We start from the raw sequence: 13,690 nt of genomic DNA, 5'->3' as shown, positions 1-13,690 counted from the left end.
AACAGCTTTCCCAATGGAGTGTTTGGTCACAAGGCAGGTGGGACAGAGAAGGGGGGATGGGCTGCAGTCACCTGTCCACCCTCAGAGCTCCAACCACGTAGCTCTGGGACGGGGTGGAAGTCAGTGCCGTTTTCCTCCTATGTGAAGGATGGAGACCGAACACTCATATCTAGTTATGGATGTTTGTTAACTTCATTAGTGTCTGAAACCACTTGCAAGCAATTAGCCCTTGATGATCCGGAGTGGCCAGCTCTGCCCCCTCCCCCTCATCCAGTTCAGTCTCCACCTTCCTCCCTGGCTCATTCTTGGAGTAACGATGGGAGTGCAGTAGTTGAGCGGTGGCTAAAACAGTGTTTCCTGGGGTCAGACCTGTTCTTGAATCCTGGCTCTGCCTCTTACTAGTTGTCTGGCTTTGGGCACGTTACATAACCTCTTTATGGCTTAGTCTGTTACCTGTAAAATGGGAATATAAGAGTGCTTATGTCTAAGGACTTTGTGGGCTTAGGAGATGAAGCATATGGTTGTTGGCACAGTACCTACCATTGAGTAAACACTTGACAGTAATGGTTATTATCAGTGAGTGGTTGTAGTCAAGGCTGAGAGGGAGCATTATGAGGGAGGAGGTGGGCAGGGAAGGAGAGTTCCGGAAGGAAGGAGCATCTACCTGAGGTGTCTATTTAACATGGAAGATGGTCGTGCTCTGGGCCCAGCAGTCCCAGCTCTTGTTCTTGTTATCTGCCCAGACAGCTGTCACATGTGTTCACAAAGATGTAGGTGCCCTGTGACACTGATTACCAGTCACACTGATTGCGGTGGGAAAATTAGAAGAAACGTAAGTGCCCATCAACAGGGCGATGGCTGGAAACAATGGGAAATCCATGGCAGAGTGGCCTGCCTCAGTTAAATGTCCAAGGTGAGCTGGGAGCTCCAAGGGGACAGCTTCCTGAGACACACTGGCATGCGCACAGGACAAACTGCAGAACCATATGGGCGTATGACTCCATGAAGTGACAGTATATAGTGCAATAGATAGTATATGTATTTCAGTAGATTTCATTCAGTATGTTTCAACATATGGGTGTATAACTGCTGGAATAAATACATCATCATTTTGTATGTGTATAAAAACAGAATAAAAGTGATCGGGTAAGAAGCTCCTTAAAGAAATAAAAGCTGGGATGGACCTGGAGATCATTATTGAAGGGGATTTTAGGCTTGCATCTAGTTTTAGACCTTAGAAAAAAAGAATGTATGCATGTATGGTACAATTCAAAAGGATCACAAACTGAGAAAGAAATACCCATCTGGCTAAGAACTGGAAGGAAATGACACTGTCAAAGCAAAGGCCGACGGGAAATTCCCAGTTCTTCTCCCATAGGCCTCTTTCCACCCCTGCAGCCCACTGGCCGAGGGTGAGGGCTGTTAGCCTCATATCTGTGCCAGCTCACAGGGGGGCAGCTTTAAGAGGAACACATAAAGAGGAATAGATGTAGAGCATAGAGAGCCAGGGATATACATGGATTCCAGCTTGACGGGGAAAGAGGCAGTGTGGCTGGCCGGGAGGAAGGAACTCTGCCTTTGAATCCTGGCTTTACTCTGAGGTTAACAGTGTGGTCTTCTCTGAGCCTCAGTTATCTCAGCTTTAAAATGGAGGTCGTAACCACTGTTTTGTTTTTCTAAAGGTGATTGGGAAACTCACATGGGGTCATGGAAGTGAAACTCTCTATAAACTGTGAAGGGCTCTTGTCCGAGGAATGGCCCTTGGGCCTGGCAGTGGGGACCGCAGCAACCTGGCCTGGCCACGGTCCTCTGGAGCCAGGGAGCACTGCAGAACTGAGCATGCGGTAGTGAGCACGCAGCTCTCAAGGCCCAAGGTCAGAGCAGTTACCCTGCTCCATGGGTAGGATCCTAAGGTGCTTTGGTGGACAGGGTGATAGGTCAAAGTCAGACAGACAGTGGAGCAGGCAGCAGCCTCTGCACCTCTGGGAGGGTGAGGTGGGCCTCTGGTCCTGCAGGGGTGTGGGTGCACCGTGCACGGGAAGACTGGCTTGACATCATTCTCAGAGAAAGAACCCACGGGTTCCCTCCTGAGCACCTGCCTCTTCCATCTGTTCTGACAGACTCCCCTTGTGGTGTCCCAGGGTTCAGAGCCCATTCTCTAGGCACCCCTCTCTTATGCAATGTCACCACGTGAGAGCTCCCCACTGTGGGAGTGAGAGCTTTGGGGGCATCAGGACTTCAGGGGCTGTGGATCACTCCCTGAGGAGCCCTTCTTGAGGGGTGTGCATGTGGTTCGGGGGGTGGACAGTGTGTGAGAGGGCTGAAGGGAGGAAAGTGCAGTGGCAGAGTCCAGGCCACGTGGACTTGACAGGAACAAGTGTGGGGACATGCGCAGTTGGGTTGGGCTTTGGGAGCTCTGCCATTCCCTCTGTAACCAGTGGGTGTGGGGGGAGTCATGTATCCTTTCACTTGCAAAATATAAGGGCCCATCAGGAGCCCCAGGCAGAATGATTTGGAGCCTTGCTACTCACACCTTTGGTCCTGGAGCAAGAGCATCATCTGGGGACTGTTAGAAATGTAGACTCTCAGGCCCCGCCCCCATCCCCCTGAGTCTGACTCAGCACTTCCATGAAGTTTGAAAAGCACTGACTTAGAGACTCTCATAAACATTCCAAGTTTCGGGCCCAGATCCTGAGAGATTCTGTGTCAGTAGCCTAGTATGACGGTAGGAAAGTGTGTTCTAGGATTCCTCACAGCTAGATTTGAGAACTGTTGAATTAGGGAATGCCCTATGTCTCCATGATTCTGTTGGTTCGTAAGACACGGAAGGAAAGTGTGGTTCTCTGGGGGTTGATGAGTGGGAGCTGAAGGGTGGACCTAGTGAGGAAGGGATCAGAGGCTGGTTCTATAGGTGCCTGTGGGTTGCCCAGTACATGAAGCAGGAGGCAGCGCTGCCCATTTCATGGCTGGGATTGACTGTCAGCAGCTCCCTCTTAAGATTGCAAACTCATTTAGCAACAGACACTGAAAAACAGCTGAATTCAAAGGCAGAGAGTGGTAATCTAATTGCACTGAATTAGCCTCGGGAGACTGGGACAATATCAACTTCAGAAAACCACAAAGGGATCCTTTATAAAGAGTTTCAAAAGCTTTGGGGCCTCAGCTTCCCTCAGAAGGGATTGGACTACAAAGCACAGGCAGTGTGCTAACCCCCTCCCCTGGCATCTCTGGGCATTGTTCCCTTCCACTGTGCTTTCTCAGTGGACTTGCTGGCCAGCTGTATGGTGTTATCAGTTGTGCATTAGGCTTCACAGGGGGTTGGTTCAGGAGAGACGGCGGCAGTTCAGGGCTAAGAGGCCTTCAGCCATCCCAGCCGCCCATCCTGCGAACACCACCCGTGCCTGCATGTCCACAGACCAGTGCATTTTCCGTTGGTCCTTCTGTCTCTGACAAGTCTCTTCTTCTGAGGGTGTTCTCATTGCATACAATCAGGCTCTTACATAATGGAGATGATTTCATTTCAATAATCCTTTGTTGCATGGTATGTGTGTGTGGTCATTGCCCCTTTCACAATACAACCCCTTTTAATGTTTATTTATTTATTTTTAGAGGGGAAGGGAAGGAGAGAGGAAGAGAAACATCAATGTATGGTTGCTTCTCGTGCATCCCCTGCTGGGAAATGGCCCCTGCTGGGAACTGGCCTGCAACCCAGGAATGTGCCCTGACTGGGAATCGAACCACGATCTTCTGATTTGCAGGCACGTGCTCAATCCACTGAGCTACACCAGCCAGGGCAATACAAACCTTTTTAAAGAAGAAAAAGGTGGGAGTATGTGTTTACAGCACCAGAGAACTTACAGAGATCAGATGGTAATTTGGAAATCAGCAAAGGAGGAACTTAAGTATCATGAAGATTTGCTTCTGATCTGTGTTTCGTTTACTTTGTTGTAGAAAATTACAAGTCTCAACCAATAAAAGCAGTTCATATTTCTCATACATCCCTCCTGGAAGGTGTATGCCCAGCCTCTGCTTGCATAACTCCATTGACAGGGACGCTCACTACCACTGACGTGGCCCCTTTCACCATGTGACAGATCTACCAGAGAGTTTGAAATGGCATCGACTCAGAATTTGCATATATACATTAAAAAATTAATCTATCCATTTACTCCAATTCTTCTCTTGGAGCAATTAGAATAAATCAAATCTAATGTTTTCTAAATGGGGTCCCTGGGTACAAAGGGTGTTCATGAAATAGTAATGAGGACTCCAAATCCATCTGAAACATTTCAAAGACTTTAAGAAACTGCATATTTAACACTTCTGACAAGGCTTTATAGACTAACTGAAAGCATCGTATGCCTTTACTTTTGTTTTTTCTTAGGTCAACTCAGTATAGCGACATTGCCTATCTTATGGTGTTTGTATTTCTGGCAGTTATGTATGGCTCTGATTAATAGAGTGAAGGAAAATAAGTTATTTATGAATGGGGTTTGGTAAACAAAAATTTAAAACATAGTCTTTATGTGGGAGAAAAAGCCAAACAGAATCACTGATAAAAAACTACAGGAAACTTTGCTCTCCTTCTCAGGCCATTCTTGAGATCTATAAGAGTGGTGATCAGGCACTGTATTTTCTCATCACATGCGGCATTTTCTGGGGAAACTGACATATTTATGGGATCTGTCAGTAATTGTTTCTAGGTTGGGGTAACTCCCCAGAGAATGAAGTTGTTAGTGAGGTCTTGAATTCTTTCAGATGGCTGAGCCTGAATATAATTCAGTGTTGTTCTTTCTTGTAATAATTAAAATATGCTGATAGCTGTACTCAAACCCGTTCTATTATGGAGGAGGTTGGGAGAGTATTGCCCTTGGCTGACACAGCTAACAATTATTTTAGACAAAATGACTTGTGCATTTCCTTCTCTCTCTCTCTCTCTTTTTTTTTTGGCTGGGGAAACTGAGGCCAGAAAGGTCANGTTTCTAGGTTGGGGTAACTCCCCAGAGAATGAAGTTGTTAGTGAGGTCTTGAATTCTTTCAGATGGCTGAGCCTGAATATAATTCAGTGTTGTTCTTTCTTGTAATAATTAAAATATGCTGATAGCTGTACTCAAACCCATTGTATTATGGAGGAGGTTGGGAGAGAGTATTGCCCTTGGCTGACACAGCTAACAATTATTTTAGACAAAATGACTTGTGCATTTCCTTCTCTCTCTCTCTCTTTTTTTTTTTGGCTGGGGAAACTGAGGCCAGAAAGGTCATAGAATCCTCTCAAGGTCATGCCACACGCTAAATTCTGGCTCCCAGGTCTTCTGACCTTTGGACCAAGGCCACTTTGTCTCACGCAGCAGAAAACCTGCAGAATAGCGTCAAGATGGCCAGATGGGAGGCAGTGCCATCCATCTTAGAAATCATTCTGGCTCCTGTCCGCCGATGAAGGAAATAAAGTTAATGACGCCCACATGAATGTGGTGCTGTTGCAGGCCGCGCACAGGCTGGCTGGGCTCTGCGGGCCCTCTGAAGGAGAAGAAAGGTTTTGATGTAGCTTTGAAGGGAGCCGAGCCTCCCCTTCCTGCCAGGACAGGGATTGTGGCGTCTGTTACCTCTGTCTCCCCTGTGGAGTGCCTAGTTTTGGACTGGACACATGAGCACATGACGCATAAATGCCTGGTCAAGAAATGAAGGCAGCATCAGCAGTGAAGCAGCTTCACTCTGAGCCTTTGTGGGCCCCAGCCTCTGCCTCTCTTAAAGACCTGATGCGCAACTGGAGGGGACTCAGAGCTGTTGGAACCAGTCATTTGAGTTCACCCGTAAGAAAACTGAGTCCTCACAGGGGAAGGAGCCCTGTCAAAGCCATGCTGCAGAGTGGGGGCAGAGTGACTCCAGAGGGGCTCTCAGATCACAGCCTAGCTGCTCTTCCACTGCACCACGTGGTTGCGACCTCTTTCCCAGGGTGGTCTCCAAAACAAATTCCCTACACACCCCTGAAAGGTCATTATCAGTTTTGCAAATATGCAGAAGGTATGTGCCGAACCATAACCCTGTTTACCACCCTAGAGTCCTTGTCCAAGCTATCCCATGGGGACAGAAGACACAATGGTCTTTCCTCTCAGGGTTCCTGAGGCCTCCCAAATGGGTAGGGTGACATTTTGATGAGCCCTACTGAAAACCTGCCCCAGGGGCTTCTTTCCTTAGGAAAAAGTCCTTGACCCACTTCAGTAGCTCCTAGACACTTTCTGCAGTGCCCAGAATGCAGTGGGGGAGGTTTCATACCGCTATGCTCCAGGAGGAAAGACCGGTTTGGTCGCCTGGCCCTCTCAGCAAGCTTGAAGGCCAGGAAGCCAGAGGGGCTGCCTCAATGGAAAGCACATTTGCCTTTCAACTGGCTGCTTTTTCAGGACTGAGATATGAAAAAATACCTATTTGCTCTGTTCCTTTGACCCCACTGAGCAGAGAAACATGTTCCCTTCAAGGTTTGGGTGACCTTTCTTAGCAAGTGTGTGCCACGTTCAGTCCAAAACCCTGAGCAAGGGACCATTCCTGGGATGGCAGGTGGAACTGGCACCTAATGAAAAGCTGTCATCTTTGGGGAAAGCCACCCACAGCTCAGACCTGGTTTAGGTCCTCTGCCTTTGTTCCCTTCTCAAGCATGAGCTAGGCCTCTTTTTGCTTCCCTGGGGTGCTTATGTGTTTCATGAGGGATATTTTCTCAAGGAAACTAGACTTTTCTCATTATAATTAGTGCATCAGTGCAGTGGATTCAATAGTCATTACTCCATACCAGTGGTCCTCAATATAGGCAATTTTGTCCCCCAAACCTGGATTTCTGGCAGGGTCGGAAGGGGTTCTTGGTTGTTACAACTGGAGAAGGGGTGCTCTGGTGCCAAGGATGCTGCTGAACATCTTACAATGCACAGAAAAGCCCTCCTAACAAGGAATTGTCCAGTTCAAACTGCCAGTGGTGCTGAGGTTGAGATGTGGTTATTTACCATGGGTCTGTTTGAGTTACTGAGGTGAGAAAATGTGGGGGTTACCCTGGTCCCTCTCCACCCATAAACCTCTTTAAGGGCTCTGGGAATCAAAGCAAGTTCCCTTGTTTAGAAAGGAATGCACTTCTACCATTAAGAAACTGTTATTTTTGCTGCCTGTTATTTTTGACCAGTTTGGATATAAAGTGCCATCCCCATTGATAAAAATAAAGAGACAAAATTTAGGTTATACTAAAATGTCACTCTTAGAATTTTAGACCCACAGGCTTTTCAAATATTAGAATAGGAACTTCAGCCAAACTGCCTCTTTTTACTTATGGGGACCTAGCTGATGAGTACCGCAGTGCTGTCTGACTCCCAGGACCCCAGTCTCTGTCCCCCTCAGCTCTTTCTGAGGCCTCGATTGTTGGCACCAGATGAGGTTTCTGCCTCGAGAACTCTGATTGTTGTTTTATTTGTTTCCCTGTCATCATTGCCATCTCCCTAGTTACGTGCTGATGCAGCAGTACTTCTGCTACCGAGTTTCCCTTTTCTAGCCCCCAGGTTTCCCCAACAAGGTGAGCAGCTGGTATCATTTAATATAAGGAATACCTGGGTGCCTGAGACGATTGGATTGGTTCATCCTAACACAACACCTGTCCCTTGTGGGGGGAGGGGTTATTCACACAGAACCTTCTAGGGACTGTCAGTCCCTGTTTACCCCCACATGCATTCTATGGAGCCCCCAGATTTTAGTGCTTTCTTACTTTTAACCTAAAATTTAGAAAATGAGAGAGTTGGAAATGATGATGCCAATTACACAATGATAATAGTTTTCCTCCCTATAACCCATTTTTTCACCTCTATGAAAAATTGCTAAGGGCATTTCCCTAGTTCACTTCTCATTTTTATTATTTTATGTTTCAGGTTATCTCTGAAACAGTGTTGACTCCTCCAATGCTGAAGCCATTTCTGTGTGTTGAAAGTGCAGCGGCGCTGGTCCCTTCCCAGCTCTCCGTCATCATGACTCTCTCTCCTTGTAAACACACAGAGCCTTAGCCCATCTCCATTGTCGCTCGCACACATCGTGACCCGTGGCGGGGAAGCTGATGCAGAGTGATGCTTCCTGACAGGCCACCACCAGTTTGCTTAAAGTATTAACATGGTACATTCATAACCTTATCAAGATGATTACCATGCAGACCTTTTAGACTGGGTTTCCCTTTTGAAGGATGACGTCTAGAAGAATAAAATCAAACATTACGTACTATTCATCGAGAAAAAAGGAGTTGGGTGGAGGTGATGTGCTTGGTCTTATTAATTTGCTCTTTAATCTCTCTGGTTCAGTTCTGCTCCATATGCCAAACAGAGACTCAATTTGCATACAAATGTTACCAAGAATTCCACCTCCACAGCATTTTATAGTTCTACTGTGTATGAAGGGGAGAAATGATTTGGTATTGTTAGATTAAAAGGGCAGAGGATACTTTCTGCCCTTTCCCCCACCAAGTTGGTACATTTCACAAGGCCCTGGATTGTTGCACTTTTTTCCCCCCATTTTATCTGACTCCCTGGCTATTTGCATTCTGAGCTGTAGGCAGGACTGTGGCCTATCAAAGGATTATTTAAACTGGAGATTAGAAGCTTTAAACATTGGGGNTAAAGTATTAACATGGTACATTCATAACCTTATCAAGATGATTACCATGCAGACCTTTTAGACTGGGTTTCCCTTTTGAAGGATGACGTCTAGAAGAATAAAATCAAACATTACATACTATTCATCGAGAAAAAAGGAGTTGGGTGGAGGTGATGTGCTTGGTCTTATTAATTTGCTCTTTAATCTCTCTGGTTCAGTTCTGCTCCATATGCCAAACAGAGACTCAATTTGCATACAAATGTTACCAAGAATTCCACCTCCACAGCATTTTATAGTTCTACTGTGTATGAAGGGGAGAAATGATTTGGTATTCTTAGATTAAAAGGGCAGAGGATACTTTCTGCCCTTTCCCCCACCAAGTTGGTACATTTCACAAGGCCCTGGATTGTTGCACTTTTTCCCCCCATTTTATCTGACTCCCTGGCTGTTTGCATTCTGAGCTGTAGGCAGGACTGTGGCCTATCAAAGGATTATTTAAACTGGAGATTAGAAGCTTTAAACATTGGGTAGCTCAGAGGAGAGGGGTCTTTTCTTCATCTCAAGAGAAAGACATGAAGAAAGGCTTATGTGTAGACCCTTACAGTCTAGGGGGAGGTGTCGTTCATGTAATAGTCCATCCGACAGTTAGTCAAACCAACCATTCACATGCAGAGTTCTCTACAATGCTAAAACCCCCCAAATTCAAGAATTATTTACTGGTTTATGACAGGGGGAATAGTATTTGGCTGTTACCTATTTTAAAAAGCAGCCTAGTGTAGGTTTTTCAAATGACTGTTGGTCCTTTGCCATGGGAAAACATGAGAGGCAGGCATCTAAAATGAGGAAGATTAATGATCCCTGCAGGTCATGGAAGAAGGATAATTTTTTCAATTCATGTAAATGGAATCTATCATAACCACCTCTGAAGATAGTATCATTCACCCACTTTCACAAGGACTATCCATTTCAATGCTTCCTGAAGAGGCAATTTTTCACTTTTTGCTTGTATTAACATACAAACCTACATGCTATGCCTGTAGGAAGAGAATTTTAACCTGGGAGAAAATGGGTGAGAAACTCAGCTACTGAGTCAGGGATAGACATAAATTAAGAAACAAAACACAAACAGGAGTTGCCCATCAGTTCAGGACCTTCAGCGAACGAAGTAGAGTTTAGAAAGGTGAGGAGAGGAGAGTCAAAGTTTCAAGAGGGAAATGTTTCCCAGAATCTGTTTCTAAATAGATCCACTGTGTACCCAAGTTCAGGACTTTACAAACTGAGGTCATCACACTATCATTTCCAAGCACTAAGCCTCAGCAAGCACGCTCCCACAATCCACAGAAAAAGAAAACAACAACAGCAAAAAAAAAAAAAAAAGGGAGAGAAAATGAAATGTTTTATGTCCAGTGAGTTCCAGTGCAACCTCCCCCGTCGCCGCTAGTTGTCACTTGGCTCCCCCAGACGGGGGAGCTGAGGTTTTCGGCACTGCGGTTAGAGAGAATGCAGTCCTAATTAAACTGAGTAACTCCTAAAGCTTCCCCTTAAAGTCCCCAGCTGAGTGAGAGCCAACATGCAGGGGGCTGGGGGCCATAGATGGGGTGGGGGTGTAGCAGGCAGAAGGGCAAACAAATCACAAGAAACAGGCGAACAGCTGCCAGGAGCAACGACTGTCTCAGACCTCCACGCACAAGCCAGACACCCTGCGGGCGGGGCTGGGGAGGGGGGAGCGGGGGATGGAAGGACCCGATTGCCGCGGCATATGATACCCCTCCCCCCAAATGAGGGGATCACGGACAGAGTTAGCTTCCGTGCTTCTTTCCCCCATTTCCATCAGAGCGATGTGGTTAGTAGAAAATTGCATACCTGAAGAATACAATGGTCTCCCAAAGGTAGAGTCGAAGAGTATTGAAGCTGTACATTTTCAGGTCCTTGTGCTTTGTAGTCCACGAGTTATGGGGCCAAAAATGTTTCAAATTGATACTTATAAAACCAGCGAGCACTGTTGAAAAATAATCCAGATGCTAAGGGGAGGTGGGGAAGCGGGCACAGAGGGTAAGCCCCAGGGGAAATTGGAGCCAGGGGGCTGTAGGTACCGGGGACAGCAGCCGCCGCGAAGCGTTTCAGCACCGCGGAGAGCGTCCAGCCCTGCTTTTCGGGAGCGCGAAGAGTATTGCTGTTTGTTAAACTCCAGCGTGTCTGTTGGCTCCCTGCGGCGCTGGGGAGGCACGTTTGAGGGTGGGTATATTTTCTTTTTTACCCGTTTTTCTCTTTAAACGGCCAGCTCCATGCAAGAAAAAAGAATCTTCCGTGGAGATCAGAGCGCTGGCCGCGGACTGTTAGATTGGGTGAGCATCTTGGCTAGAGTGGGGCTTAATGCCCCTGGGCTGGCCTGAAGCGGGGATAGGGGCGAGGGGAAGCGATGGATGGTGCTGCCTTCAGTTAGATGCCGGGGAATGTGCCAGGCTGGCGCATCGAGACCGAGTCCCGGAATCTCCTTCCCCTGCCTGTGTGTCTGTCTGCCGTCGCCTTGAGATTCCTGTTCTCTGGTCCCCGCCGAATAAGTTATGATCGCTGCAGGAAAGATGTCCCATCGCTCGGAGCTGCAGACGTGAGCGAGCTCAGGGTAAGTTTCAGGGGCTGCTAGGGTCCATGGCGATTCCGCGGGGCTCAGGAGCCCTAGGCTTCAGATACATCTTGGTTTTCCGAGCTCGCCCATCTTCCTTTGGCCAAGACTCCTTCAGATCTTCAGAGTTTCTTACTGCATTAATTTAACAAACTGGCGGCGTTGGGGATTGAAGGGGGGGCAGGCGATGGCTGATGGGAGGGGGAGGAGAGAAAAAAGGGGGGAAAACTCCTTAGTATCTTCAAACCCTCCCACTGGAGTTGCTCATTGGCCAACGATAGCAAAAACCAGATCTTTTCCCAGCGTTTGACCAATTGGGTGTTAGACTCTGGGTTTAGTTTAACGCTTAGAGTGCTGGTTGAGATCGCTTCTCCCTCTCCTTTGCGTGGGAGTGGTGGGGTGGAGGAGGTTATGGAGTTAATCTCTGGAGGTCTCAAAAAACAATACATTGTTGTTGTTTTTTTTTTTTAAAGAATGTAGTTGCATGTGAATAAAACAAACCCACAGGCCCCAGTTCAGACATGCTTCTGGACTCAGTTTATCACCTTAAATGGGAAGAATTGAGCCAGAACCAGGAGTTTCTTTAGAGCTCCGAAGTTATAATATTTGGCCCCAAGAAAAAGGAGAGGTTTCCAAGAGAAGCCTAGTCAATAAAAGAAGACATTCTTCTCCCCGCCCTCTCCCCCTAGGGCCACTGCAGCAGGAAAATAAAGGGGAAATTCCTTGAGGAATTTCCCCCTGTCCTGGCCTTACTGCTGTTCGGGAGATAAGGAAGACATGCTATCTTCCAGCTGCACAGAAGACAGTTGTATTTACATCTCACAAGCTGGGGACACAGAGCCATGCAGAGCTGTGGCTTGCTCCAAAATAACAGTAGAGCCAAGTTGTACATACAGGTATTCAGCATCTACCACTCTCATTCCCTGCATTTTCGTTCTCCTGTTTCTCTGTTTTCCTACCTTACTTGGGTCTCGGAAACCAGCTATACATTTCACTCCAGAGCTCAGCTGGGGAGGTGGAGTTAATCAGATTTTCTTCAAGCTCCTGGACTTTAGTGGATTAATGGCCTCTGCAGGTTTTAAAAACCCTGCAGGTTTTTCTGGCTGATTTGAACTGGCTGGGACTCCAGGGTTCCTTCCTCCCAGCCCACTGAGCGCCCCCCACCCCCTTACCCAGTTTCTTTAGGAACTCCTCTTGAGTTGTTGGAGACTGGTTCTCTCTGAAATAATTCTTAACAGTTCAGCTTCATCCAAGCCCAGGCCTTTTCCCCAGAAAAAAAAATCTGGAAAGCTTTGTTTGCCAGCCTCTTCCATCCCCTGGGGTGCAGTACGCCCCACATTACTTGCTGTCTTATTGGCTCCTATGCACCAGAACAGTAATGAGCTACTTTGAATTTCCATGAGGTTCTGAGTAGTGACTGAAAGGAAATTTTCTTTGAAGGTGGGTATTCACATAAATCTGATACAAATTTGTGTTATGTATCTATTGATCACTAACCTTTATTAGCATGTCTTCTACGTGCCAGGTATTAGTGTGCATGTCACATAATCTCACATACTTCTTGCAGTCATGCCTTGAGGTAAACATTATCTTTGTGAATGTGTTTGTATACCTGTGCATGTGTATTTGTGAGTATGCTTGGGGGAGACAACCATGTATATTTCTGTGTATGTAAATTGAGTTGTAATTTGTATTCTGCCAAATTATAATGAATGTGGGTATACATGGGTATTTGTGCATTTGTGTTTGTAAATGGGTCTCTGTCCAGATAGGCATACAGGGTGCGGCAAACATGGGTTTACAGTTGTTCATATGGAAAATAACATAATGAATAAATAATAATACCAGAATAAACTCTGGGTTTCACAACTGTAAACCTACTTTTGCCCCTCTCTGTGTGTGTATTCATCTGTGTGTGTCATTATTATGCCCCAGAGATACCAAACCAACTTTGGTATCTGTGAACTGGCAACTTTGTCCTCACTCCTCACCTGGCTGGCAAGCACCTGTTCAGGCAGGCGTGGATACAGTGGGGAGATGTCACTTTTTATTTTCCTTCTCCTTCAAGGGATGCTGAGTGTGTGTGTGTGTGTGTGTGTGTGTGTGTTGGTTTTGCTCTTTGTGGGTGTGAATGTCTCCAAGGCTGTGGAGGCTGTGGCCTGTGCAGGTGATGAGAGTAATTATTACCTGAGAGTAATTATTATCTAGTGAGCTTCCATTGAATATGAGGCTGCTACTTTTATTTAATCAGCACACATGAATTGAGCATGTGCCAAGCTTTGGGGATGTGACAATGTGTAATATCAATAGTACTTTGAACCCCTGGAGCATGCAATCACTTCAGAGGTTCAGTGGAAAAAGTTCCTCATGATTGTGAATGTGCACTTTTTATCCCATACCTCATGTATTCCTCATGCCTATAAATAGTGCACGCAGGTCCTCCAGTCTGCATCACTGTTG

The 13,690-nt window shown here is 46.5% G+C and overlaps 1 protein-coding gene across 2 annotated transcripts in view; it reads right to left on the bottom strand.

Annotated features, from left to right (window-relative positions):
- The window catches only part of GLRA1 (glycine receptor alpha 1), a 73,367-nt gene extending 62,018 nt beyond the window's left edge, over window positions 1–11,349 (bottom strand). For both annotated transcript variants that reach the window (XM_037044848.1, XM_037044849.1), the window contains exon 1: window positions 10,471–11,349. In XM_037044848.1, coding sequence (XP_036900743.1) covers window positions 10,471–10,526 — 56 coding nt within the window. In that variant the 5' untranslated portion in view covers window positions 10,527–11,349. The remainder of the gene's footprint in view (window positions 1–10,470) is intronic.
- Window positions 11,350–13,690: the final 2,341 nt, after the last annotated feature.

This window comes from Sturnira hondurensis, unplaced genomic scaffold (genome assembly GCF_014824575.4).
Source record: "Sturnira hondurensis isolate 20B ecotype Veracruz unplaced genomic scaffold, ASM1482457v3 Scaffold0004152, whole genome shotgun sequence".
Lineage (NCBI taxonomy): Eukaryota > Metazoa > Chordata > Mammalia > Chiroptera > Phyllostomidae > Sturnira > Sturnira hondurensis.
The sequence above is the reverse complement of the archived record's forward strand: the minus strand, read 5'-3'. Positions and strand labels throughout refer to the sequence as shown.